The sequence below is a fragment of the Malaclemys terrapin genome, chromosome 2, assembly GCF_027887155.1.
Source record: "Malaclemys terrapin pileata isolate rMalTer1 chromosome 2, rMalTer1.hap1, whole genome shotgun sequence".
NCBI lineage: Eukaryota > Metazoa > Chordata > Testudines > Emydidae > Malaclemys > Malaclemys terrapin.
In genome coordinates, this window is record NC_071506.1 from 18,382,612 (window position 1) to 18,407,249 (window position 24,638).

General features: G+C 43.9%; 1 protein-coding gene across 4 annotated transcripts in view; it reads left to right on the forward strand.

The window, feature by feature from the left end:
* CYRIB (CYFIP related Rac1 interactor B) overlaps positions 1-23,082 on the forward strand; it is an 86,171-nt gene extending 63,089 nt beyond the window's left edge. For all 4 annotated transcript variants that reach the window (XM_054018588.1, XM_054018589.1, XM_054018590.1 and 1 more), the window contains 6 exons: positions 13,767-13,844; positions 14,376-14,492; positions 16,187-16,266; positions 17,675-17,801; positions 19,137-19,207; positions 22,288-23,082. In XM_054018588.1, coding sequence (XP_053874563.1) covers positions 13,767-13,844; positions 14,376-14,492; positions 16,187-16,266; positions 17,675-17,801; positions 19,137-19,207; positions 22,288-22,351 — 537 coding nt within the window. In that variant the 3' untranslated portion in view covers positions 22,352-23,082. The remainder of the gene's footprint in view (positions 1-13,766; positions 13,845-14,375; positions 14,493-16,186; positions 16,267-17,674; positions 17,802-19,136; positions 19,208-22,287) is intronic.
* Positions 23,083-24,638: the final 1,556 nt, after the last annotated feature.

Genomic DNA, 24,638 nt, shown 5'->3' on the forward strand with positions numbered 1-24,638 from the left:
GGCTGGCCCTCAACCCGGTCAGAACCAGGGGCCACCAAGACCACCTTCAGGTCCTAGACAGAACTTTTGAAGGTGCGGTTGAGGACGGCGCCCCAGTCATCCCCCAGGATCCAGCCCCCTCCTTTCAGGATCGTCTCTCCCACTTCCACCGCGCTTGGTCCCTTATAACTTCGGACTGTTGGGTCCTCCGCACGGTGGAGAGGGGATACGCTATCCAGTTTTCTTCTATCCCCCCCTCCCACCCCCCTTCCCCGTCCCTCTTCAGGGACCCTTCTCACGAGCAACTTCTTATACAGGAGGTTTCTACGCTCCTGGCCATGGGGGCCATAGAGGAGGTTCCGATAGAGTTAAGGGGCAGGGGATTTTATTCCCGTTACTTCCTGATCCCCAAGTCCAAAGGAGGTCTGCGGCCCATCTTGGACTTGCGCGGACTCAACAAATTCGTAGTAAAGTTGAAGTTCCGCATGGTCTCTTTGGGGGCCATTATCCCTTCCCTCGATCCTGGAGACTGGTTCGCCGCCCTCGACATGAAAGACGCATACTTTCACATCTCAATTTACCCACCTCACAGACGCTTCCTGCGATTCGTGGTAAACGCGGTGCACTACCAATTTGCAGTCCTTCCCTTCGGCCTATCCTCGGCCCCAAGAGTGTTCACGAAATGTATGGCTGTCGTGACAGCGTACCTTCGTCGGCAAGGGATACAGGTGTTCCCGTACCTAGACGACTGGCTGGTACGCGGTCGCACCAAAGAGCAAGTTCGAGCTCACGTCCACATAATAGGGCACACATTCAACGAGTTGGGCATCCTACTCAACAAGGACAAATCCACTCTAGAACCTACCCAGAGAATAGAATTCATCGGCGCAGTTCTAGACTCCAGACGTGCACAAGCCATCCTGCCAGACAACCGATTTGGCACCATCACGAGCCTCATTCAAGGGCTCCAGGCCTTCCCAACTACCACGGTGAGGTCGTGCCTTACCCTGCTGGGTCACATGGCTTCCTGCACGTACGTAACCAGGCATGCCAGACTTCGGCTTCGCCCACTCCAGACCTGGGTGTCGTCAATATACCGACCACATCGGGACAGCCTGAACATGGTGGTCACGGTCCCGATCTCGGTCCTGACCTCCCTCACCTGGTGGCTAGATCACAATGTGGTCTGCGAGGGGATGCCATTTCACGCCCCACAACCCTCTCTGCACCTGGTCACAGACGCTTCATCTCTGGGTTGGGGTGCCCATCTCAACGAACACCATACCCAGGGCCTGTGGACTGCATCCCAGCTAGCCCTGCACATCAATGTTCGGGAACTGATGGCGGTACGACTGGCGTGCCAGGCATTTCTCAACTTCCTACGTGGCCGATGTGTGTTAGTTCTCATCGACAACACCACGGCCATGTTTTACATCAACAAGCAAGGAGGAGCACGTTCGTCAATTCTATGCCAAGAGGCCATTCGCCTGTGGGACTTCTGCATCGCCCACTCAATCCACCTCACGGCATCGTTCCTCCCTGGAGTCCAGAACACTCTAGCGGACCGACTCAGCAGGTCCTTCCAGACGCACGAGTGGTCTATCCGTCCGGACATCATACACTCCATCTTCCAGAAGTGGGGGTTTCCCCAGATAGACCTGTTTGCATCCCGAGACAACAGGAAGTGCCACGTGTTCTGCTCCCTACAAGGTCGAGCTCCGGGCTCCCTCTCGGATGCGTTTCTCCTTCCCTGGAAAGACCACCTGTTTTATGCCTTCCCTCCGTTTCCTCTGGTCCACAAGGTACTGCTCAAATTGCGCAGAGACCAGGCACAGGTAATTCTGGTCGCTCCAGCGTGGCCGAGACAACATTGGTACACCACATTGTTGGAACTCTCGGTTCAGACACCGATCCCGCTTCCGTTGTGTCCGGATCTCATCTCGCAGGACCACGGCCGGCTGCGTCACCCCGACCTGCAATCACTCCACCTCACGGCGTGGCTGCTCCATGGTTCACCCAGGCAGAGCAGCAATGCTCGCACTCTGTCCAACAGATTCTGCTGAGCAATAGGAAGCCCTCAACACGCACCACGTACCTGGCCAAGTGGAAGCGGTTCTCCTGTTGTTGCAAACAACGAGCCACGTCCCCGTTGCAGGCACCCATTCCTCTCATTTTGGAGTATCTCCTCTCCCTAAAACAGCAGGGGTTGGCGATATCTTCAATTAGAGTTCACCTGGCCGCTACATCGGCCTTTCACCCAGGGGAACTCGCGTCCTCGGTATTCTCTAACCCGATGGTCGTTAGATTCCTCAAGGGCTTAGACCGGACGTACCCACAACAGCGTCAGCCTGTCCCGACGTGGGACCTCAACCTGGTTCTCTCCAAACTCACAGGTCCTCCATTCGAACCACTAGCCACCTGTTCACTTTTGTACCTATCCTGGAAGACCGCCTTCCTCGTAGCCATCACCTCAGCAAGGCGCGTTTCTGAACTCAGGGCGCTTACATCCGAGCCCCCTTATACAGTTTTCCATAAGGATAAAGTGCAGCTTCGTCCACATCCTGCCTTTCTCCCTAAGGTGGTTTCTCCATTTCATATCAACCAGGACATCTTTCTCCTGGTCTTTTATCCCAAACCACATGCTACTCGCCAGGACCAACGTTTGCATTCCCTGGACGTACGAAGGGCCCTGGCCTTCTATATTGACCGCACAAAGCACTTTAGAAAGACGACGCAACTCTTCGTTGCAGTGGCCGACCGAATGAAAGGCTCACCGGTCTCCTCACAACGCCTATCCTCCTGGATTACGTCTTGCATCCGGACTTGCTATGACCTGGCAGGTGTCTCAGCACCACACCTCACCGCTCACTCCACGAGGGCCCAAGCCTCCTCGACTGCTTTCCTGGCACATGTTCCGATACAGGACATTTGTAGAGCGGCGGTTTGGTCATCAGTCCACACGTTTACAGCTCACTATGCACTAGTGCAACAGTCCAGGGACGATGCTGCATTCGGATCAGCGGTTTTGCACACAGCAATGTCTCACTCCGACCCCACCACCTAAGTTGGGCTTGGGAGTCACCTAATGGAATGGATATGAGCAAGCACTCGAAGAAGAAAAGACGGTTACTCACCGTTGTAACTGTTGTTCTTCGAGATGTGTTGCTCATATCCATTCCAAACCCGCCCCCCGTCCCCACTGTCGGAGTAGCCGGCAAGAAGGAACTGAGGGGGCGCCGGGTCGGCTGGGGTATATATTCAGCGCCATGAAGGCGCCACTCTAGGGGGCTCCACAGCCGACCCGCCGGTGTTGCTAGGGTAGAAAATCTTCCGACGATCGTGCACGCGGCGCGCGCACACCTAATGGAATGGATATGAGCAACACATCTCGAAGAACAACAGTTACAACGGTGAGTAACCGTCTTTTCTTTCATTGAATGCTAGCATTCATCAAGTATAATGGAAATATTGAGAATTGCTTCATTAGTGCAATAGAAGTTGTATATAATTGTCAACACTCATGGGCCAGATTCTGGAATGTGGTTGAATTGCACAGGTCAAATGTCAGGGGCGAGGAGAGGGTAAAGAAAGCTTAAAGCTCACTTTTTTTCACTCCCCTGGTCCTGCTGCAGCTGTATGCAGGCTAGGTCCCCTTATGGCTACTTTAACATCAGGCTGCAACAGCTAGAGGGTACTGAAAATGCAGCCGAGGATTAGTATAGCACATGACCTTTTCATCTGACCATGCCTCTTTCCCTGCAATGTCAAGAGTGGTCAAAAGAATAAGAGCCCCATAAATTGGCTCTCTGCCATTTGAAGTTCACCCATACACAGGTGAAATCCCCTTGGGCTGATTAAACTGATTGTAGATTCAGGTTACACTGTCAGCGTGGTACAAAGTAGCTGCATGCCTCAAATCTGGCCCCATATTCCTGAAAATAGTTAATATAATTAAGTACATGGAAGAAATATTTAACGAACATTAAAAGAGAAGAAAGCAATTAATAAAAGCTAGGAAACTTATGACTGAAATGGATGGTCTGTGGGTTTCCCTGGCTCTTGTCAGTTTGCATGAAGCGAACTTCCTCCATATATATCTGTTCTGTGATTTCTTTACAGAGAGAGTACTTTCATTGTGCTTAAATCTCAAACTGTTTGCCTTTAAATTAAAAATTATTGCATGTAAGCAGGTAAACAAAATTTTTGAAATTCTGTATATTTTTGTTTTGATTGAAAAAGAACAAGAACTATTTTTGCCTGATCCATTTCCAGGTTTAATTTTTGAAAATAGACTTTAAAAATATTGGGAGACAAAACCTATTCGAAATGTAATCCCTTTCATTTTTCTGTTTTGAATATTTTCAAACTGCCTGCTAACATTGAACACGAAAACAGAATTTTTACTTGGCATAAATATTAATGATAATGTGTTAGATCCTGATAATGAAGTCTGAACATAATGGAAATGTCAAGACCCATCAATAATTCTGTAAATTCTTCAGGCAAGTACAGTCTGTAACACTATGTCTACACTACCGCAGGATTGATGCTCTGGCAATAGATGCAATCGATGCATCAGGGGTTGATTTAGCGTGTCTAGTGAAGACCTGCTAACGCTGTACTGTGCCTAGAACAATGGAGCCTAATCTTTCTTGGGGTCCCTAGTTGCTACTATAATACAAATAATAATAAATATTTGTTTTCTTATCTTCCTGTGGAATCAGTAGCCCCCAAATACCAATTTTAATTTTGGCTTTACAAAAAATACTCCTGGAACCAAGTTTATTTTTGTCCACAAGTAATTGTGCACTGGGGATATTTTCCAAACTATGGGCTTGTCAGCATTAGGGATTTTTGTACCATTGTTTCTACACCAATGCAAACCCGACAGTGTACATGTGCCGCTTCATTGTAAAGTGAGGTGCATGCCAGTGTGTGACTTACCTCCTGGAGTAAGTCATCCTGGTGTAGTGCACCTGCACAGAGTGTTTACTTGAACATTCCTTTGTAGGTGCAAAAATCTGTAATGCAGACAAGTCCTAAAGACGTGTATTATTCCAGTTGCTCAAGACTAATATCAACCATGTACAGGTATACTTAATCCTTCCTCAGTGCAAGGGGATGGACTAGATGGCCTCTTGAGATCTCTTCCAGCCCTACATTTCTGTGGTTCCGTGTATCCCCATTTTAGTCTGACATACCTCTTCATCAAGAGAAAGTTTCTACCTCTGGTAATATAGATAGATAGGATAAGAATGTATGTGTGTATGTATCTATCTATCTGATTTTCCATGTACCTGTAGTTTCCCAAAAACCAAGTAGCAATGGTCTAGACATAGTGGTCTAATCCTATGGCAATAAGGCTGGCAAACTGGAGCAGATCAGAACATCCACTCTTCTCTCACATAGTTTTTATTCTGAAAATTTCTGTAGATCAAAGCAGGAAATCTTACGTGCTCTATGTACTTCTAAAGCAGTGGTTCTTCTTCGAGAGATCTGCCTGTGGGTGCTCCACTCCAGACGATGGTGCATCCCTGCGCCTTTTCTCAGAGAGTTTTGCAGCAGTGCCAGTACAGGTCACACTTGCACGGTGCCTGCCTCGCGCGCCGTTGGCGAGTCATATAGCATGCGCGCGACCCGGACTCCTCAGTTCCTTCTCAACTATCCCTGGCCTGACACGGAGCTCAGCAGTCCTGTTGAAAACCTTCATTTCACATTGATAAGTTTAGATAAATTAATGAGTTAGGAGAGTTTAGACAAGTTAAGTTTCAGTTATTCTTGAGCTACAGGACTATGGCTACTGGACCCCTACGACCACAATCCTCATATGCTCATGACATGCCACCATAGTATAGCCACCCATGGATGGCACCAGCCATACCCTAGCCTAGTCACTGGCCATATTGGAACTCCTGGGGGGGTCTTACAAAAGACACTACAGCAGGTGCCACGCCCATGTAGGGAAGACGCCAGATTCTCACCTCCACCTTCAGAGACTGTAGTGACAGAGACAGATGAATCCATGGCAGAGCAAGAAGAAGACACTGCTCCCGATGCCTCGCCAACCAACAACAATTCATCCTCCTCACTGGACGAGGCTATTATGCCTCCACCACCAACCATGGTGGATGACTTCCAAGACTTATTCAAAAGAGTTGTCAGTGAGCTCAGAATTATTCTGGAGGAAGTGCTGGAAACTCAACATGAGCTAACTGATATCTTAGACATCTTACTCCTCCAAGAGAGCATTGCCAATCAATGGGGCTATCATGGAACCTGCCAAGATGGTGTGGCAAACTCCAGCCACCATACCTCCTACCCGCAAAAGGGCGGACCTAAAATATTATGTTCCCTCGAAGGGATCAGAATTTCTATTCACACACCCAGCACCCAACTCTCTGGTTGCAGTCAACCAAAGGGGCAAACAGTACTTTTGATCCACCCTATGATAAAGAGAGTAAGAGGTTAGACCTATTTGGCAACAAAGTGTACTCTTCATCCATGCTTCTAGTCAGAGTGGCAAATTACGCAGTACTACTTGCCAAATATGACCACAGGAACTATGGCAAATTTATGGTCTTTATTAGGAAGATCGCAGAGGAAAAGGGGCAACAATTTAAATCTCTGGTCTCTGAAGGACAGATGATTGTATGCACGGCTCTACAGGCCTCACTAGACATTGCTGACATGGCCGCCAGGTCCACCACTACAGCTGAGGTCATGCAACGGGCCTCATGGTTTAACTCCTCAGCATTCCCATGGGAGATGCAAAATATAGTCGAAGATTTCCCCTTCGATGGAGAAAAATTGTTTGCAGCCAAAACCAATGAGGTAATGCACACTATGAAGGACTCTCGGGCCACTCTCCAGTCCCTCTGCATTCATACACCTGCCACAAGAAGGAGACAATACAAGTATCAACCATATCAGAGGAATAGATACCCAACATACTGTGACAAAGTTCTGTCCTTGACTCCATGGGTCCTGCGTTTCCTGGCAGATTTTGCTAGCCTCAGAGGCTCACTGTGACCCTCCACGTAGCCCTTCTCTCTCTAGAGGCAAGGGTCACAGCTAACTGAGCCATTTTCATCATAAGCTAACAAGGGAGGTGAGGAGAAGCAACCCTCCCTCGCATAGTCTCTGTTGTCTCCCAGTCTCAGTGATTAATCAGGGAGGGGAGGGGGGAGTCCGGGCCCACCTTCTACTCCGGGCTCCAGCCCGGGTACCCTAAAATTAGCAGCTATGGTAGCTGACTTTTTGGAAATAGGACGTGTACAATTCCCTGGGCTACTTCCCCATAGCAGTCAACACTCATTATCTCCTTCACCGTTACCTCAGGGCCTCCTTTCTTGCACATGATATGGATTTGTACTGCTTCGTTCCTCCAACAGCACGGCTCCCTCCTATAGCTCCTGATACCCGCGCCTCACTGACTAACTGAGAGGCTTTTAACTAGTTCAAGCCAGCCCTTGATTGGCTTCAGGTGTCCCAATCAATCTAGCTATCTCCACTGCTTTCTAGAAGGATCTTAATTGGCCATAGGTGTCTTGATTAACCTGGAGCAACTGCCATTTGGTTACCATGGTACCAGGGATTTGTTTAGCCTGGGGCTAACATACCTGTTCCTCACTACTTTACTGTAGGTTTCAGAGTAGCAGCCGTGTTAGTCTGTATCTGCAAAAAGAAGAACAGGAGTACTTGTGGCACCTTAGAGACTAACAAATTTATTAGAGCATAAGCTTTTGTGGACTACAGCCCACTTCTTCGGATGCATATAGAATGGAACATATATTGAGGAGATATATATATATATACACATACAGAGAGCATAAACAGGTGGGAGTTGTCTTACCAACTCTGAGAGGCCAATTAATTAAGAGAAAAAAAACTTTTGAAGTGATACTCAAGATAGCCCAGTACAGACAGTTTGATAAGAAGTGTGAGCATACTTACAAGGGGAGATAGAATCAATGTTTGTAATGGCTCAGCCATTCCCAGTCCTTATTCAAACCGGAGTTGATTGTGTCTAGTTTGCATATCAATTCTAGCTCAGCAGTCTCTCATTGGAGTCTGTTTTTGAAGTTTTTCTGTTGTAATATAGCCACCCGCAGGTCTGTCACTGAATGACCAGACAGGTTAAAGTGTTCTCCCACTGGTTTTTGAGTATTTTGATTCCTGATGTCAGATTTGTGTCCATTAATTCTTTTGCGTAGAGACTGTCCGGTTTGGCCAATGTACATGGCAGAGGGGCATTGCTGGGACATGATGGCATATATCACATTGGTAGATGTGCAGGTGAACGAGCCCCTGATGGTATGGCTGATGTGATTAGGTCCTATGATGATGTCACTTGAATAGATATGTGGACAGAGTTGGCATCGGGGTTTGTTACAAGGATAGGTTCCTGGGTTAGTGGTTTTGTTCAGTGATGTGTGGTTGCTGGTGAGTATTTGCTTTAGGTTGGGGGATTGACAGAGCCAGACGAGTACCCAGAAGTCACCTCCTACAAGACAGGCCCAACAAAGAAAATAACAGAACACCACTAGCTGTCACCTTCAGCCCCCAACTAAAACCTCTCCAGCGCATCATCAGAGATCTACAACCTATCCTGAAAGATGATCCTTTACTCTCACAGATCTTGGGAGACAGACCTGTCCTCGCTTACAGACAACCCCCTAACCTAAAGCAAATACTCACCAGCAACCAGCAAACCCCGATGCCAACTCTGTCCACATATCTATTCAAGTGACATCATCATAGGACCTAATCACATCAGCCATACCATCAGGGGCTCGTTCACCTGCACATCTACCAATGCGATATATGCCATCATGTGCCAGCAATGCCCCTCTGCCATGTACTTTGGCCAAACCAGACAGTCTCTACGCAAAAGAATTAATGGACACAAATCTGACATCAGGAATCAAAATACTCAAAAACCAGTGGGAGAACACTTTAACCTGTCTGGTCATTCAGTGACAGACCTGCGGGTGGCTATATTACAACAGAAAAACTTCAAAAACAGACTCCAACGAGAGACTGCTGAGCTAGAATTGATATGCAAACTAGACACAATCAACTCCGGTTTGAATAAGGACTGGGAATGGCTGAGCCATTACAAACATTGATTCTATCTCCCCTTGTAAGTATGCTCACACTTCTTATCAAACTGTCTGTACTGGGCTATCTTGATTATCACTTCAAAAGTTTTTTTTCTCTTAATTAATTGGCCTCTCAGAGTTGGTAAGACAACTCCCACCTGTTTATGCTCTCTGTATGTGTATATATATATCTCCTCAATATATGTTCCATTCTATATGCATCCGAAGAAGTGGGCTGTAGTCCACGAAAGCTTATGCTCTAATAAATTTGTTAGTCTCTAAGGTGCCACTCCTGTTCTTCTTTTTACTTTACTGTAGCCATCTGGCCTTGCCCCAACACAATACACACAGCAACACCAGAGGCCTTACGAGCAACAACACCATCAACAACAACAGAGACCACAACGATGATGTCCATCACCACCAGCGGCATCTAAACCTACTGCCTCTAATAAATTTGAAGGCTTGTTTGAGGGTCTGGAAGACCTCTCCCACATTCCAGTGCTTACGCCATCCACCCATCTATTTGGAGACAGTTTTGCTCCCATTCTACCTGAAATGGGCTGCCATCACCATGGACAAATGGGCCCTAGAAGTCATCCAAATGGGCTATACCATTCCTTTCCTATATCTACACTCCACCCACCCACCGTCCCCATCCATCTTCAGGGACTCCTCTCATGAATATTTGCTATGCCAAGAGGTATATCATCTCCTCCAATTATGGGCAGTGGAGACTGTTCCCGCACAACACGGGGAAGGGATTTTACTCCCACTATTTTTTAACACAAAAGAAAAATGGGGGATGGTGACCTATTCTCGATCTCAGGTGACTGAACAAGTTCATGAGAAAGCAGTGGTTCAGGATGGTCACTGTAACAACAATAATACCAGCGCTGGAGCAGGGGGACTGGTTTTCAGCCATCGACCTGCAGGATGCTTATTTTCGTATTAGCATACATCCTGCCCACAGGCATTTTCTGAGATTTACTTAGGACAGATACCACTATCAATACAAGGTTTTAACTTTTGGCCTGTCAACAGTGCCTCACGTCTTCTCAAAGATCCTCGTGGTAGTAACGGTGCACCTGTGAAAACAAGGAATAATATTTCCTTACCTCGACAACTGTCTTTTTGAAGTCACACACTCGATCGGACGCCATTCGCTCTACCCAAACAATGATAGATTGCTTCCAGAGTCTTGGTCTACAAATAAACAAAAAGAAAACAACAATAGAACCAGCTCAACAGTTAGAATTCATCAGCGCTTACCTCAACTTGGTGACGGTGAAGGCATCACTTCCACGAGACAGATTCGACATGATAAAGACACTCATATCCACAGTGCGGAACAGCCCACACATGCCTACCACTGTTGGGCCACATGGCAGCATACGCGTTTGTGGTCAAACACGCATGCTTGCTCATTCATTGTTAGCCATCCTTGCAGGCAATCATCTACAGACCAAACAAACACAGGTTAAACATATGATTAACAATGCCCTCCCAAGGTCAAGGACTCACTAGCCTGGTGGACTCAACCACACAGCCTTTGCTCGGGGATCCTGTTTACACAAGATCCTCCATCACAGATGATCACAATGGATGCATCCCTAATTGGGTGGGGAGCACACATGCAACATGGCACAGTTCAGGGTTTATGGTCCACACCCGAGACAAGGCTACACATAAACCTGCTTCAACTTTGTGCTGTCCACAGTGCCTGCCTCCACTTCCTACCATTCATAAGAAACCAAAACACAAGAATAATGACTGACAACATCGCTTGCATATTTTACATAAACAGGCAAGGGGGAGCCTGATAACACTCACTATGTACCAAGGCTATGAGACTCTGGAATTGGTGCATCCAACACAATATTGATATCTCAGCTTCCTACCTACCTGGATGCCAGAACACCACGGCAGACGAACTCAGCAGACGTTTTCACCAGGACCATGAATGGGAATTAAACGATGTGATACTGGAATGCATATTCCAAAAATGGGGCCACCCACAAATAGATCTGTTCTTGACTGCCCGCAAAACCAAGTGTCTAAAATTCTGCTCCAGAGCAGGTCTGGGGAAGCGATCGATGGGGGACGCATTCCTGACTAGGTGGAACACAGACCTTCTCTATGCATTCCCACCAATACCATTACTATCCAGAGTAATACAGGGAAGAAAAGGGACCGACAAAGCCAGTCATCCTAATAGCCCTCACGTGGCCAAGACAAGTGTGGTATCCATATATAACACGGATGTTGTCATGTGCCCCAATCACACTCCCTCTCTGGACGGACCTATTAACACAATGAGAGGGCCAAATGCAACAGCTGAACATAAAGATGCTACATCTGAAGGCATGGCTCCTGTATGGTTCTCTAATGATGAACTAAGTTGCTCTCAACAGGTCCAGAGGGTGCTACTCCACAGTAGAAAACATACCACATGCAGCACCTACCTATATAAGTGGTAGAGATTACAGCATGGTGCACTGCCAGACAAACCAATGCAACATCTGCACCTTTTCCATTGATATTAGACTACATCCTGGAATTAAGACAATCCAACCTTTCCATCAGCTCAATAAAGGTACACCTGGCCATATCACCTCCTTTCACCAAAAAAATCAATGACACGACAATCTTTGCTCACCCAAGCGATTCCTCAGGGGCATCCAAACCATCTATCCAGACGTAAGAGCACCCACACAACCCTGGGACTTAAACTTGGTCTTAATGTCCCTCACTCGGAAACCATTTGAGCCTTTAGCAAACTGCTCCCTACTATACCTATCCATGAAAGTGACATTCCTAACAGCAATCACATCAGCTAGACATGTGGGAGAAATCGGGGCACTTGTGGCAGATCCACCATACATGAACTTTTTTAAAGATAAAGTCACGTTACAAACCCATCCTAAATTTGTCCCCAAAGTACATGCATCCTTCCACATTAATCAAGCTGTATAGTTTCCAACTTTCTTTCCTAAACCATACAAGAACATGTTTGAAGCTAAGGGTATGTCTACATTACCTGCTGGATCGGCGGGCAATGATCGATCCAGCAGGGGTCGATTTATCGTGTCTAGTCTAGACGCGATAAATCGACCCTCGAGCACCCTCCTGTACTCCACCACCGCGAGAGGCATAGGTAGAATTGATGGGGGAGCGGCAGCAGTAGACTCACCTCAGTGAAGACACCTCAGTGAGTAGGTCTAAGTATGTCGACTTCAGCTACGTTCTTCACATAGCTGAAGTTGCATAACTTAGATCGATTTCCTCCCCCCCTCTCTCTCTCTCCCTAGTGTAGACCAGGCCTAAGATGCACACCTTCAACATTAGAAGAGCACTAGCTTTCTTTCTATGTGGACAGAACCAAGCCATTTAGAATTTCACCAAAACTCTTTATATCCATCGCAGAAAGCTCTAAAGGTACCTCCATATCCACACAGAGACTCTCTAAATGGATATCTGGATGCATTCACCTGTGTTATCAATTAAAAGGCGCACATAACCTCCAGCAGGGATGAAGACGCACTCTACTAGATCATATCAGTGTCAGTAGTGTTCCTAAATGTTTCAATTATAGACATATGCAAAGCCACCACTGGGGCCTCCGAACACACCTTTGCCAAACATCATGCAATCTCACAAGGCCCTAAGGCAGATACTTGGTTGGGCTGAGCTGTATTATCGGCGATTATCCTACCAATTCCGAAGCCCCTACAATCCTAGGAGGGCACTGCTCTACAGTCACCTGGAGTGGAGCACCTACAGGGACATCATCGAAGAAGAAGAGAAGGTTACTCACCTTGTGCAGTAACTGAGGTTCTTCAAGATGTGTGTCCCTGTGGGTGCTCCACTACCCATCCTCCTCCTCTCTACTTCGGAGTTTAAAGTAGACTCTGCAGTAGAGAAGGAACTGAGGATTCCGGGTTGTGCGCAAGCTAGATGAAGTGCCGATGGCACATGAGGCAGGCACCATGTGCGTGCAACCTGTATGGGCACGGCTGCAAAATTCTCCAAGTAGATGTGCAGGGACGCACCATCACCTGGAGTGGAGCACCCCTAGGGACATGCATCTCGAACCTCAGTTACTGCACAAGGTGAGTAACCTCCTCTTCTCAAACTTATTTAATCCTACCCCCTCCTTTGGGTCTGTAGTAGTTTACACTCCCCTACCCTGGGCACCTGGCCAACAGCCACTGCTCTCCAGCTGCCCAGCTCCTAAGGCAGAGCGGCGAGCTGCAGCTGGGCACTCCGCTCTGAAGGCAGCGCCGCCGCAATCAGCAGCGCAGAAGTAAGGGTGTCTATACCATACCACCCTTACTTCTGTGCTGCTGCTGGTAGTTGTGCTGCTTTCAGAACTGGGCACCCGGCCAGCAGCTGCAGCTCTCCGGCTGCCCAGCTCTGAATGTGCACAGTAAGCTTTTTTCCCCCCCATAAAGCTCATGCCCCTGCAATACATTCTGTGCCCCTCCCCCCGGACCTCCAGTTTGAGAACCTCTGTTCTAAAGACATCCAGGGCTTGCAAGGTACTGGGTGCTCTATACTTCCAGTGACTTCAATGACAGTTGAGTGTGCTCTATACCTCTTAGTATTATATCTCCATAAAGTTTGTTGTCGGCTCCTAACTGAGCATCTGTCACTAAAATATATTCATTTTCTCACTTTTTGTAGATGACAAATCCTGCTATACAGAATGACTTCAGCTACTACAGAAGAACTTTGAGCCGTATGAGGATTAATAATGTTCCAGTAGGTAACCTCTAGAAGTGAAAAAACGCTTAAATGCTAAATTCTTTCTTTCTAGTACTATTTATCCAGATTTTTACGGTACAAACTATTACAGTAAAAGCTGTGTTATCTGGCACTTTACCAACTGGAAAGCTCTCTAAACTGGCATTTCTGATCTTCATTGAAAGTCTGGTTTATAGTCCAGTTGGCGAAGGGCCGGCAGATTCCCTACCTGGCTCCGCATGACTCCCCAGAAGTGGAGACGTGGCTAGGTGGCTCTGCACGCTGCCCTGCCCCACCCTGAGCGTTGGTTCTGCAGCTCCCATTGGCTGGGAGCCGCCCGAATCTGGTACTCTGAAACCCCTCCCGCGCCCCCTGCCCCAAGCCTCCTCCCGCACCCAAACTCCCTTCCAGAGCCCACACCCCCTCCCACACCCAAATTGCCTCCCTCTTAGTTAACTGGATTTTTTGACTAACCAGCACCCCCTTTCCCCCAACATGCCAGATAACAAAGCTTTTACTGTACATATAATTTTGTATCTTTGTTTATAGGCAGAGGGTGAAAATGAAGTAAATAACGAATTGGCAAACAGAATGTCTTTATTTTATGCTGAAGCGACGCCAATGTTGAAAACCTTAAGTGATGCCACGACAAAATTTGTGTCAGAGGTAAGCATATGGGAGAAGGTTTTTCTTTGACTTGGATATTGCACTGTAAAATGCAGCTATGCTCTGAAAGACAACTCTTAAGAAGTTATTGTGGGAATCTCTGTCCCAGGTGAAATTTGCTGAAGACTTAAGGATTGTCTACATGGCTCAGCAAAGTGCACCAGAGCGGTAGAGGGGAATGATTTATAGATCACTCTAAAATTCTGTGTTCTAACCGCACAGGACTGCGTTAACACAAACTAGGTGCCTTTTAGAGCACACCAGCAGTCTACATATCTACACAGGGCAGTTACAGTGCAGCGCATTAGCGCACTCTACAAATCACAACCCTCTACTGGGCTTTGCTGGCACCATGTATACAAGCCTGTAATTTACAATCTGTAAATTGAATCTCTGCCTTTTACACAATCGGAAGAAATTTAGATACAGCCAGTCTTGCTGATGCTGTGCATAGTAGAATAAGTTTCAGCTGGCCTTCCCACAGTTCTGTTGTAGGCTGTTGTCCAATACCTGTGCCTATACTGTTACTAGTAAAAACATGCCTGTGGTGGTGGTGTGCCTTTGGTTATATTGTCTGATGATCTGCATTTTTAGTCACTTTTTCTAATCATATATCCATACTTGAAAAGGGCTTCTGGAAACAGAGTGAAACAAATTGGGCTTGAATATCTCTGCTTGAAATTAAGCAGCAAATTAAAAGGAAGTGATGTGCTTTTTTTAAAGAAAGAGTCCCAGGAGAGCTTTATTCTGGTGTATATATAGAAGTTAAAATGTAATTACAACAATACAAGCATAAACTTGATTATATACACAAGTGTGTTAGAATAAATCTTGAACCTGTTGTGGAATATGATCAAAGTATCCAATTACTTTCCCATTTGTCCTGGAACTACCTATTGAAGTATCTGACATGATATCCACAACACCACTATTATTGACTTGGCTCACTAATTACCACAGTTTCCCATGTGCAACTAAGAAAAATCAACCTTTGTTTTTAAAACTACACCTCTACCCCGATATAACGCCGTCCTCGGGAGCCAAAAAATCTTACTGCGTTATAGGTGAAACCAAGTTATATCAAACTTTCTTTGATCCGCCGGAGTGTGCAGCTCCCCCTCCCCCCCCCGGAGCGCTGCTTTACCGCGTTATATCCGAATTCATATTATATCAAGCCGCATTATATCGGGGTAGAGGTGTATACAGTTTTTTTTGAACAAAATATGTTACTTTTTCAAATGAATAATAATGTACTTTTAATACTGTAATACATAATGATCTCCAGTCAAAGACGGAGAATCTTATTTTAAGGTCACATTTTTCTTCCTTCTCAATGGACCTGTCATGCCACTGTTTAAGCTCCCCACTGAAATCAATATAGCAAAAATAAACTCCCCAAAAATCAATGAGAAGTTCTGTGTAAAAATGAAAACTATAATAAGGCCTGGTGTCTGTAATAGTGGAAATGGTATAATCACTATGGTTTTAAAACAACTGATTGTAAATGTTTTATTGGTAAAGCGAGGTTTACCGGTACTGCAGTGTTTCTTAACCCCTAAAGGGGTGGGTGTGGGTGTGTTTTTAAACTAGAGCACTCAGTCTAAGGTAGTGCTCACTGACCTCGAATTGTACTAGGTTTTACAGTATTACACTTTCAATATACTGAATAGAATTACTTATTTCTCCTTTCACAGAATAAAAATTTACCAATCGAAAATACCACAGATTGTTTAAGCACCATGGCTAGTGTGTGCAGAGTCATGTTGGAAACCCCGTAAGTATGAGCTGAGTGACAAAATTCAGTTCTTCATTTATAGGCCTCTTGTGCACAGCGTGTCTAGAAAATATAAGTATGCATGTAAGGCATAATCCATAATGCATAAAATGAATGGGGAAAAAATAGGAAAATCAACAAAATGGGAGCCAAATAATTTTTTTGTTTTTTACTACATTCCATAACATTTTTCTAGCCTTGCTATGGCTTATTTGTTTCATGCACTAAACACATCCCATTGTCTACTTTCTCTGAGAATATTGTTTAGTATTTAAAAGTAGAATGGGTATGAAAGTTAGCAGATCTCTCAGTACCTTTGTAAATGCCTTTATGTCATGCATAATTCAGGAAAACATAAAAATTTGAGCACACTTGCCTAGAGCGTGCTTTGAAAAATGGCTTGAGCAATGCAGTAATGGTACTTTCCTGTTTTGTTAACCACTACATGAAAGGAAAATTCAATGGGTGAATGGTGGCTCCACCAAGTCTACTGTCTGGGTCCTTGTTTGCATATTGAATATAACAATTTGCAGGCTTGGGCTACTCGAGTCTACTGTAAATGTGACAAACTATTGGCAGGTGAAGGAAAAGTCAAACGTGTGTTAAGTTTTTCTAGCCAGCTGTTCCCGGATCTGAAGAGGCTCCTATTGATATAGCTGTTCAGGAATGGAGTAGTAACACAAGGACTGGGCTGAATACCACAGTGCACGATTTATTGGAGGGTATAAGAAGGAGGGACTCCAAACATTGAACTTCAGGGACAATTTGTGCCACTGACAGACAAGCAGTTAAGCCTTGCTCATAAAGACTTGAGTATCAGAGGGGTAGCCATGTTAGTCTGAATCTGTAAAAAGCAACAGAGGGTCCTGTGGCACCTTTGAGACTAACAGAAGTATTGGGAGCATAAGCTTTCATGGGTAAGAACCTCACTTCTTCAGATGCAAGAGGTTGCATCTGAAGAAGTGAGGTTCTTACCCACGAAAGCTTATGCTCCCAATACTTCTGTTAGTCTCAAAGGTGCCACAGGACCCTCTGTTGCTTCATAAAGACTTGGCATCCTTATTCCATGCATACATCACAAGTGAATTGTGTTTTTCTTCTTTGGGTATAAACTAAATGTTCGCTTGTTTGGAAGAAGCCAAGACAGCTAATACGAAAAATCCTGAAATTAACAGCAATATGCCAGTTTGGGTTTGAGAGAGATTTATTCTTCCAGTTTCCAAATAATGGGCTTTCTAAGCAATGGTTTGACTTCTGTGTTGGTGGAAAATAGTTGCATTTTTCTCTGAAGAAACTTTCCTTTTTTAGAAGGTTCCCCTCCTAAGTGACCTTTTTTCCAGTGTTAAAGACCAAGGCCAGTTTTGGTGTTTAATATAATAATAGATGGTTTTGTGTTCTAAAATTCCAGTGAGTACAGAAGCAGGTTTACAAATGAGGAAACAGTATCGTTCTGTCTGAGGGTAATGGTGGGTGTCATCATACTCTACGACCATGTGCATCCAGTGGGCGCCTTTGCCAAAACTTCAAAAATTGATGTAAGTTTTGTGTTGCTCATCGCCTTTGGATGTTTAAACCAAAGTTATACGTAGACTCTCTCTCCCCCCCCCTCCCATTGTAATATGAATTTTCTGAGTCCAAATAAATCCATAACAAGCATATGTACATTCTGGGATGCTCCTAATTGGTTGGCATATACTACCAGCCTACCGTATACATGATGTCACACAGCAAGCAATCCCCAATATACATTCAGATGCACAAAAAGGCATCTTAAGAGTTAAGGTACAAAGTGAATTTCAGTGGAATCCAGATAACACCCAGAAACAATATTATACTTTATTTACACAATGTATCTATCTTTTAAATAACCAAGGTTAGAATATCTGCAAATGAAAGGCTAGTACAGGGGTCGGCAACGTTTGGCATGCAGCTCGCCAGGGTAAGCACCCTGGTGGGCCGGGCCAGTTTATTTACCTGCTGACGCGGCAGGTTCAGCCAATCACAGCCCCCACTGGCCGCAGTTCGCCGTCCCGGGCTAGTGAGGGCGGCAAGAAGCGGTGCGGGCGAGGGATGTGCTGGCCGTGGCTTCCCGCCGCCCCTATTGGCCCGGGACGGCGAACCGCGGCCAGTGGGGGCCGCGATTGGCCGAACCTGCCATGTCAGCAGGTAAATAAACTGGCCCGGCCCACCAGGGTGCTTACCCTGGTGAGCCGCATGCCAAACGTTGCCAACCCCTGGGCTAGTAGGTCCAGTGTGTCCCCCTGGCCACATAATTTTTCATCCCTCCTGATCATCCAGACCAACTTGGATTGGTTGCACTGTCCTCCAACCTTCAACTTTGTCCCCTTTTGTTCTGTAATTGAAATGTTCTGTTGGATTTATACTACTGCATGTATATTTTATTTGTTAAATGTGTAGTAGATGCATCAAAAGAAATATTGTCCCATGGAACTTGGACCAGGGTCAGGGTTTTTATTCTGTATTGTTCTGAGCACACTGACAAAACAAGTATTAATTTTAAAAACAAACCAGCAAAAAACCCTGTGAAACCTTATATATTGTCCTTTAGGTAAAAGTCTTTCAGTTCCTTACAGCGGATTTTGATGTAGCTATTTCACTGCTTGTAGATGTGTGGAATTCTCAGTGTGATGGCAAATAACTAGATAAGCCTTTCTACATTAAGGGAAGATTTCAGAGTACTAGATGTTTGCTACCTTTCTAATATCCAGAAGAATAACGTGTACATTTGTACTTTTCTCTGCAGTCCTTTAAAGTAGTTAAGTGTTAGGCCTTGGGGAACTATATTTTTTGCAAGGTATTTTTATATGGCGTTCACATGATATAGAGTATTAACTTGTTTTAATTTCCAGATGAAAGGATGCATCAAAGTCCTTAAAGACCAGCCTCCTAACAGCGTAGAAGGCCTTCTAAATGCTCTCAGGTACTTATTTTTAACTTGAAACGATTTTAACGTGAATTTTTTAGAAGGTGCTGAATAGAGACACCTGGACGATGAAGTCTTCTATCAATATAACAGATAAAAGATGAGCCTCTGTTCTGCAGGCTTCCTCACTAGTGTGCCTTGATCCTAACATGAAGTTGACTACCTTTGTGGGTAAAACAATAGTCAAGTCTTCAGGCCCATTCATTCCGTGCTTCGTGGTTCCAACTGCCAGTGAACTTACCTGCTGTTCATCAAGTTATTTTATGGTGGTTTTTTTGGTTCAAAATTTGCATTTACTAACATGGAACTTTCATATACCATTTGTATTGCCCATTTCCATAGTCAGTTAGCCACCTAACTGCACAACTGTGTACGTTAGGTGAGAGTTATCACTGGATAAAATAACAAGGAGTCCGGTGGCACCTTAAAGACTAACAGATTTATTTGGGCATAAGCTTTCGTGGGTAAAAAACCCACTTCTTCAGATGCATGGAGTGCAAATTACAGATGCAGGCATTATTATACTGACACATGAAGAGAAGGGAGTTACCTCACAAGTGGAGAACCAGTGTTAACAGGGCCAATAGAATCAGGGTGGATGTAGTTCAATCCCAGTAATTGATGAGGAGGTGTCAATTCCAGGAGAAGCAAAGTTGCTTTTGTAGTGAGCCAGCCACTCCCAGTCCCTATTGAAGCCCAAATTAATGGTGTTAAATTCGCAAACTAATTTTATTTCTGCAGTTTCTCTTTGAAGTGTTTCTGAAGTTTTTTTGTTGAAGTATGGCTACTTTTAAATCTGTTATAGAATGTCCAGGAAGTATAATCCTTCTGGATCTCTGAAAACCTTAGTCCTCTTATTGTGCAGAACATACATTATTAGAATGGATTGAAATCTGACTTCATTTGTGTTTACAATTACCCTAGGAAGAAAGCACCACTATATTTGTTCACTAGGATAGCAACAACAACACATCAGAGTAACCAGTTTCAAAATCTGTGTAACGTAGAATCACAGGCAGACAAGTGGCTAATAATTTAGCATAACAAATTTAAGTTACAGGAATAAATTTAAGCTGTAGTCTAAATGTGAGTTTAGTAAAGTATAAATCCAATATGAAATAACTGGGGTGTTATACATAGATAATAAACTTGGTTGTGTACAATATTCTCCTATTGTTTAAAGATAAACAATGGCCAGTGTTTGCATAGAACTGGAAAATACTGTGATGTTGACCTTATAGATCAGAGGTGGGCAAACTATGGCCCGCGGGCCACATCCGACCCACGGGACCCTCCTGCCCGGTAGGAGTCCCGGGGGGGGGGCGGGGGGAGCCGTCAGGGGGTGAGAAGTAGGAGGGGTCAGATAGAAGGCGGGGCCAGGCCACGCCTGGCTGTTTGGGGAGGCACAGCCTCCGCTAACCGGCCCTCCATACAATTTTGGAAACCCAATTCGGCCCTCAGGCCAAAAAGTTTACTTGCCCCTGTTATAGATAGATTCTTGGGGAAATGGTGCACCTCAGTGCATAGTAGATTCTTTAGTTATGCAGGGGTGCACAACTTGCAGTCAGAATGAAAATTTGAGCCAAAAATATCTGCTGGATTCATTGTCATTAGAGGATCCTAGCCAGATTTTGTAGTCAGAAGTTTTGATGTGCCAAATATGTCCAAAATGAGTAAGATGTTTCAGTTTGTCCTCCAACTCGTGCTGCATCAGTGGGGATTTCCTCTTGTCCCCTGTGGAAAAGCCAGCTCCTCCCCCACCCCCCAATCAGATCTCCTGAAAGCTGTTCTGTGCAGCTGTCCTGTTGCTTTGAGAAAAGAGCTAGCAGCAGCAAGGGTTGCATGGTAGCAGCCTTAAAGTGGGGGAGGTAGGCCCCTAAATGTTCATGCTGCTTGAATCATTGTTAAAATCTACTTTGGAAATTTGAGAACGTCAGCAGAAGAGTGCAGCTTAGTGGCTGCTCCATTCCTTCCACCTCCAGAAACCTTCTGACACTCCAGAGGTGGGGCTTCAGAAGATGAGCGTCTCAGGTCCTGAGATGGGGGGAAGAATCAGAAGCATGCCCCCACTCATCAACAAAACACTTGAACATAATTTCAGTACATTCAATCATAAAAATAAAAAAGAACATACTGTACAAAGGAGCTACTGGTATAACCAATATAAATAGCAAAAAACAATTATCTGGTGAACATAAAATTAAAGGGAAAAGACAGGCGAGCGAGCTGGGTACAAGAAAAGAAAAACGTTTTAGACCAGGAATTAAATTCAGTTTTCCTCCAGTGATGATAGAACAGGAACAGTCCCCACATAAATACACTTAAATGTCTGTTACCTTGTATTCCACCTAATTTGAAGCACATATAAGTTATCAATTATGAGATTAAACACACTTTAGATAATTCCTGTAGTAATTCACGCATACAATGGCCTCACTTAAATACTTGCCATTTACCCATATTAAATGTTTTTTCCACATTTTCCAAATACAGGAACTATGTAAATATAAATGTTTAGTTCAGTGTTACCTACTGCATTAAACAGAATTCAGGAATAAGAAATTCTATAAGTAGCCATTTGCTTACAGTAGGAAATTCCCAAAACTTGTGTCTTTACTCAAGTAGAGCATCATCATCAAACCTTAATCTCAGTCCAGACCTACACATTTTAGATGTCATTGACTGACAGTTTAATAGTCTCTAATGTGTCAGTGTTCCTTACTGATTCTAGTCTATCCAACTCAAAGGAGATCTGAGGTTTTTACCCAAATCCATGTACGTATCCATTTAAAATCTCCTTTAGTAACAGAACAGTTGGACATAATCTTGAGTAACATTATCTGTTTAGTAATTTTATTAATTTAATTTTCTGATAGAAATATGTTACTTTCAATGAGAATTACTGCACTTTTCTAGTTAGGAAGTACATAAATAGATCTCCCAATCATTGGTGAGGGTTTACTGTAACTAAACAATAAATTTGGTATTGTTCCATCAATTACTTGCTTTGTCTATTGTAGAACAACAGAATTGTAAGTGTGCTTTTGTAAAAAAAAAAAATTCTTTTTCATTCTTAGGTACACAACAAAGCATTTGAATGATGAGACTACCTCCAAGCAAATTAAATCTATGTTGCAATAACAATTACCTGGAATTAGCACCTGCTGTAAACAGAAGACAGTATTCTGCAATGACTGAGATGCACAGATTTTTTTTTAGTGATTGCAACTACTATCTCATTCGTTCTTGCTTTTTATTTTCTTCTCTCTTCCTCTTTTCCCTTTTTAATCACTTTCTTGTTCTTAAGTAAGCTCAGACTTCTTTTCTGTGCCAAATCAATGAAAATGATCAATTCTGGAAGGTATTTGTACTTTTCAGAACAGCCATCCTTAAGTGGCAGCTAATTATGCGTTGCGTTTGGATTTCTCTGTACTGGGGAAAGTTCTGTGACTTGAACTAAATATTTTTAAACTTGTGGTTTTTTCTTTTTTTGAAAAACTAATATTTAATATTGCTTCTTCTGCATGGCAAAACTGCCTATTTCTGCTATTTAAAAAACCCTCAATGACTTCATTTTCTATTGCGGCTTATTTTCATGTGCAACCATGAGGAAACATAAAAGCAGATTTGTTTAAATTAACTGTGTTTGTACAAAATGGTACTCAACACAAAAGTTTTTTTAAATAAGTAAAGACTGTTTTGTTTAAAAGTTACGTTTGCATTTTGACTCATTTTTGTAAGGATGTATGTTGTATGTTTAACCTTTAATAACTAACGTTAAAAAATGTGGTGTGTGCGTAGCAAAATTACGTATGCATGTTCATGTCAAATGATTGGCTGTGGATAAAATAATAAAAATCAGCTTTCATTTTTCTAAGTGTGGTTTGTTTTACCAGTGTTTTGAGTGAGACGTCTCCATGATTTTTTTGGCTTTTTACCAGAAAAGTAAATATATACATTTTATATAGTGAAAACTATGCTGCTGTTTCATTACATGTAATCACCTGAAATGGAATCAGTGCTTAGTTAAGCCTAACATGATCTGTTAGGACCCCTGATTTACAATATATAGTATGATATGGGTTATTTCCTAATCCCATTACAATCATACAAGCGAGGGATGGGAAAAAATCATGTTAATTCAGCTAGTCCAGGAGTTTTTTTAACCGAGCAGCCCAAAACATCACAGTCTTCTTTCACTGTGTCCCGTAGTCATTTGTGCTCTCCCAGTAAAGAACAATGGAAAAAACTTACCATGTGTATTTTTTAAAAATTTAAACAGTGAGTGTGCTAGCACTATTCAAAACACGGAAGTCATCCTGTCTCCCCCCGCCCCAAAATTAAAATCTCTTTGAAATGGAGAAGACAGTACTCATGGGGACGGCAGAATGGAGAGTGTTTAGTTGAGATTGTTTTAATATTTGATAATCTGTGGCAAAATTATTAAAAGATTAAAGTAGGCATTTGCATAGAATAAACTCTTTTCTCATTTTAAAAAAATCCTTCAAACTTTAACCCTTATACATGCTTATTGGCAACTTCACAAATTTCACATTCCAAATGTAGTATTTAATTAACATAACTGTACCTTTTTATATTGTGAACCTTCCCAACTAGAAGGGATTGAAACACTTTTTTTTAAAATAAGTTTATTCTGTAGAAAATATCTAGAAAATTTTCATGACTAAAGCTGATTGAACTGATCAAAAGCATTGTTTGCTAGCAGTTTGAAATCTGTAAAGCTATTGTTAGCTTGACTATGATTGTATCTCATGTTTGTGAACATTCACATGAACAAGTCTTTGTTAATACAAATACTTGGGGAATGGCTGGTTTTGAATGAATGCCCATATCCACATGCAAACAAGGGTGTTTGTGCAGGAATAATAGTATCTGCTGGCAGGTCTTCACCATCTGTTCTCATCTTGTCTTACAATTGAAGGCAGAAATACCATGCGACTCAGGTGACCCATCACATACTGATTGTCGAAGGAAGCTTGTTCCAAGCATCGGAAGGCTTAAACTGATGACTAGATGTCAGGGATTCCTACCAGGAGACCTGCATTCAAAAAAATACTATGCAGTCTTTGCTCTCCGATGAGAAGAAAGTTGCAAAATGGTCAGACAACAAAATATTGGAGAGATTTTGTAATCTGTGGGTCACAGCAGAACCAAAACAATGAGATTTCTTTGGAGGAGTGAAGTCCCTAATCGTGACTGTTTAGCTAGAAGAGCATGAATAAGTCAATTGCAGCCATCCTATTATGGAGAGTATGGGGCTCACCCTCTGCCTAAGATGCAATGTGCAGGCATAAAACTTCATAGACTCATAGACTTTAAGGTCAGAAGGGACCATTATGATCATCTGGTCTGACCCCCTGCATGCTGCAGGCCATAAAACCGTCCCTACCCCTTCCCTGGACTCTGC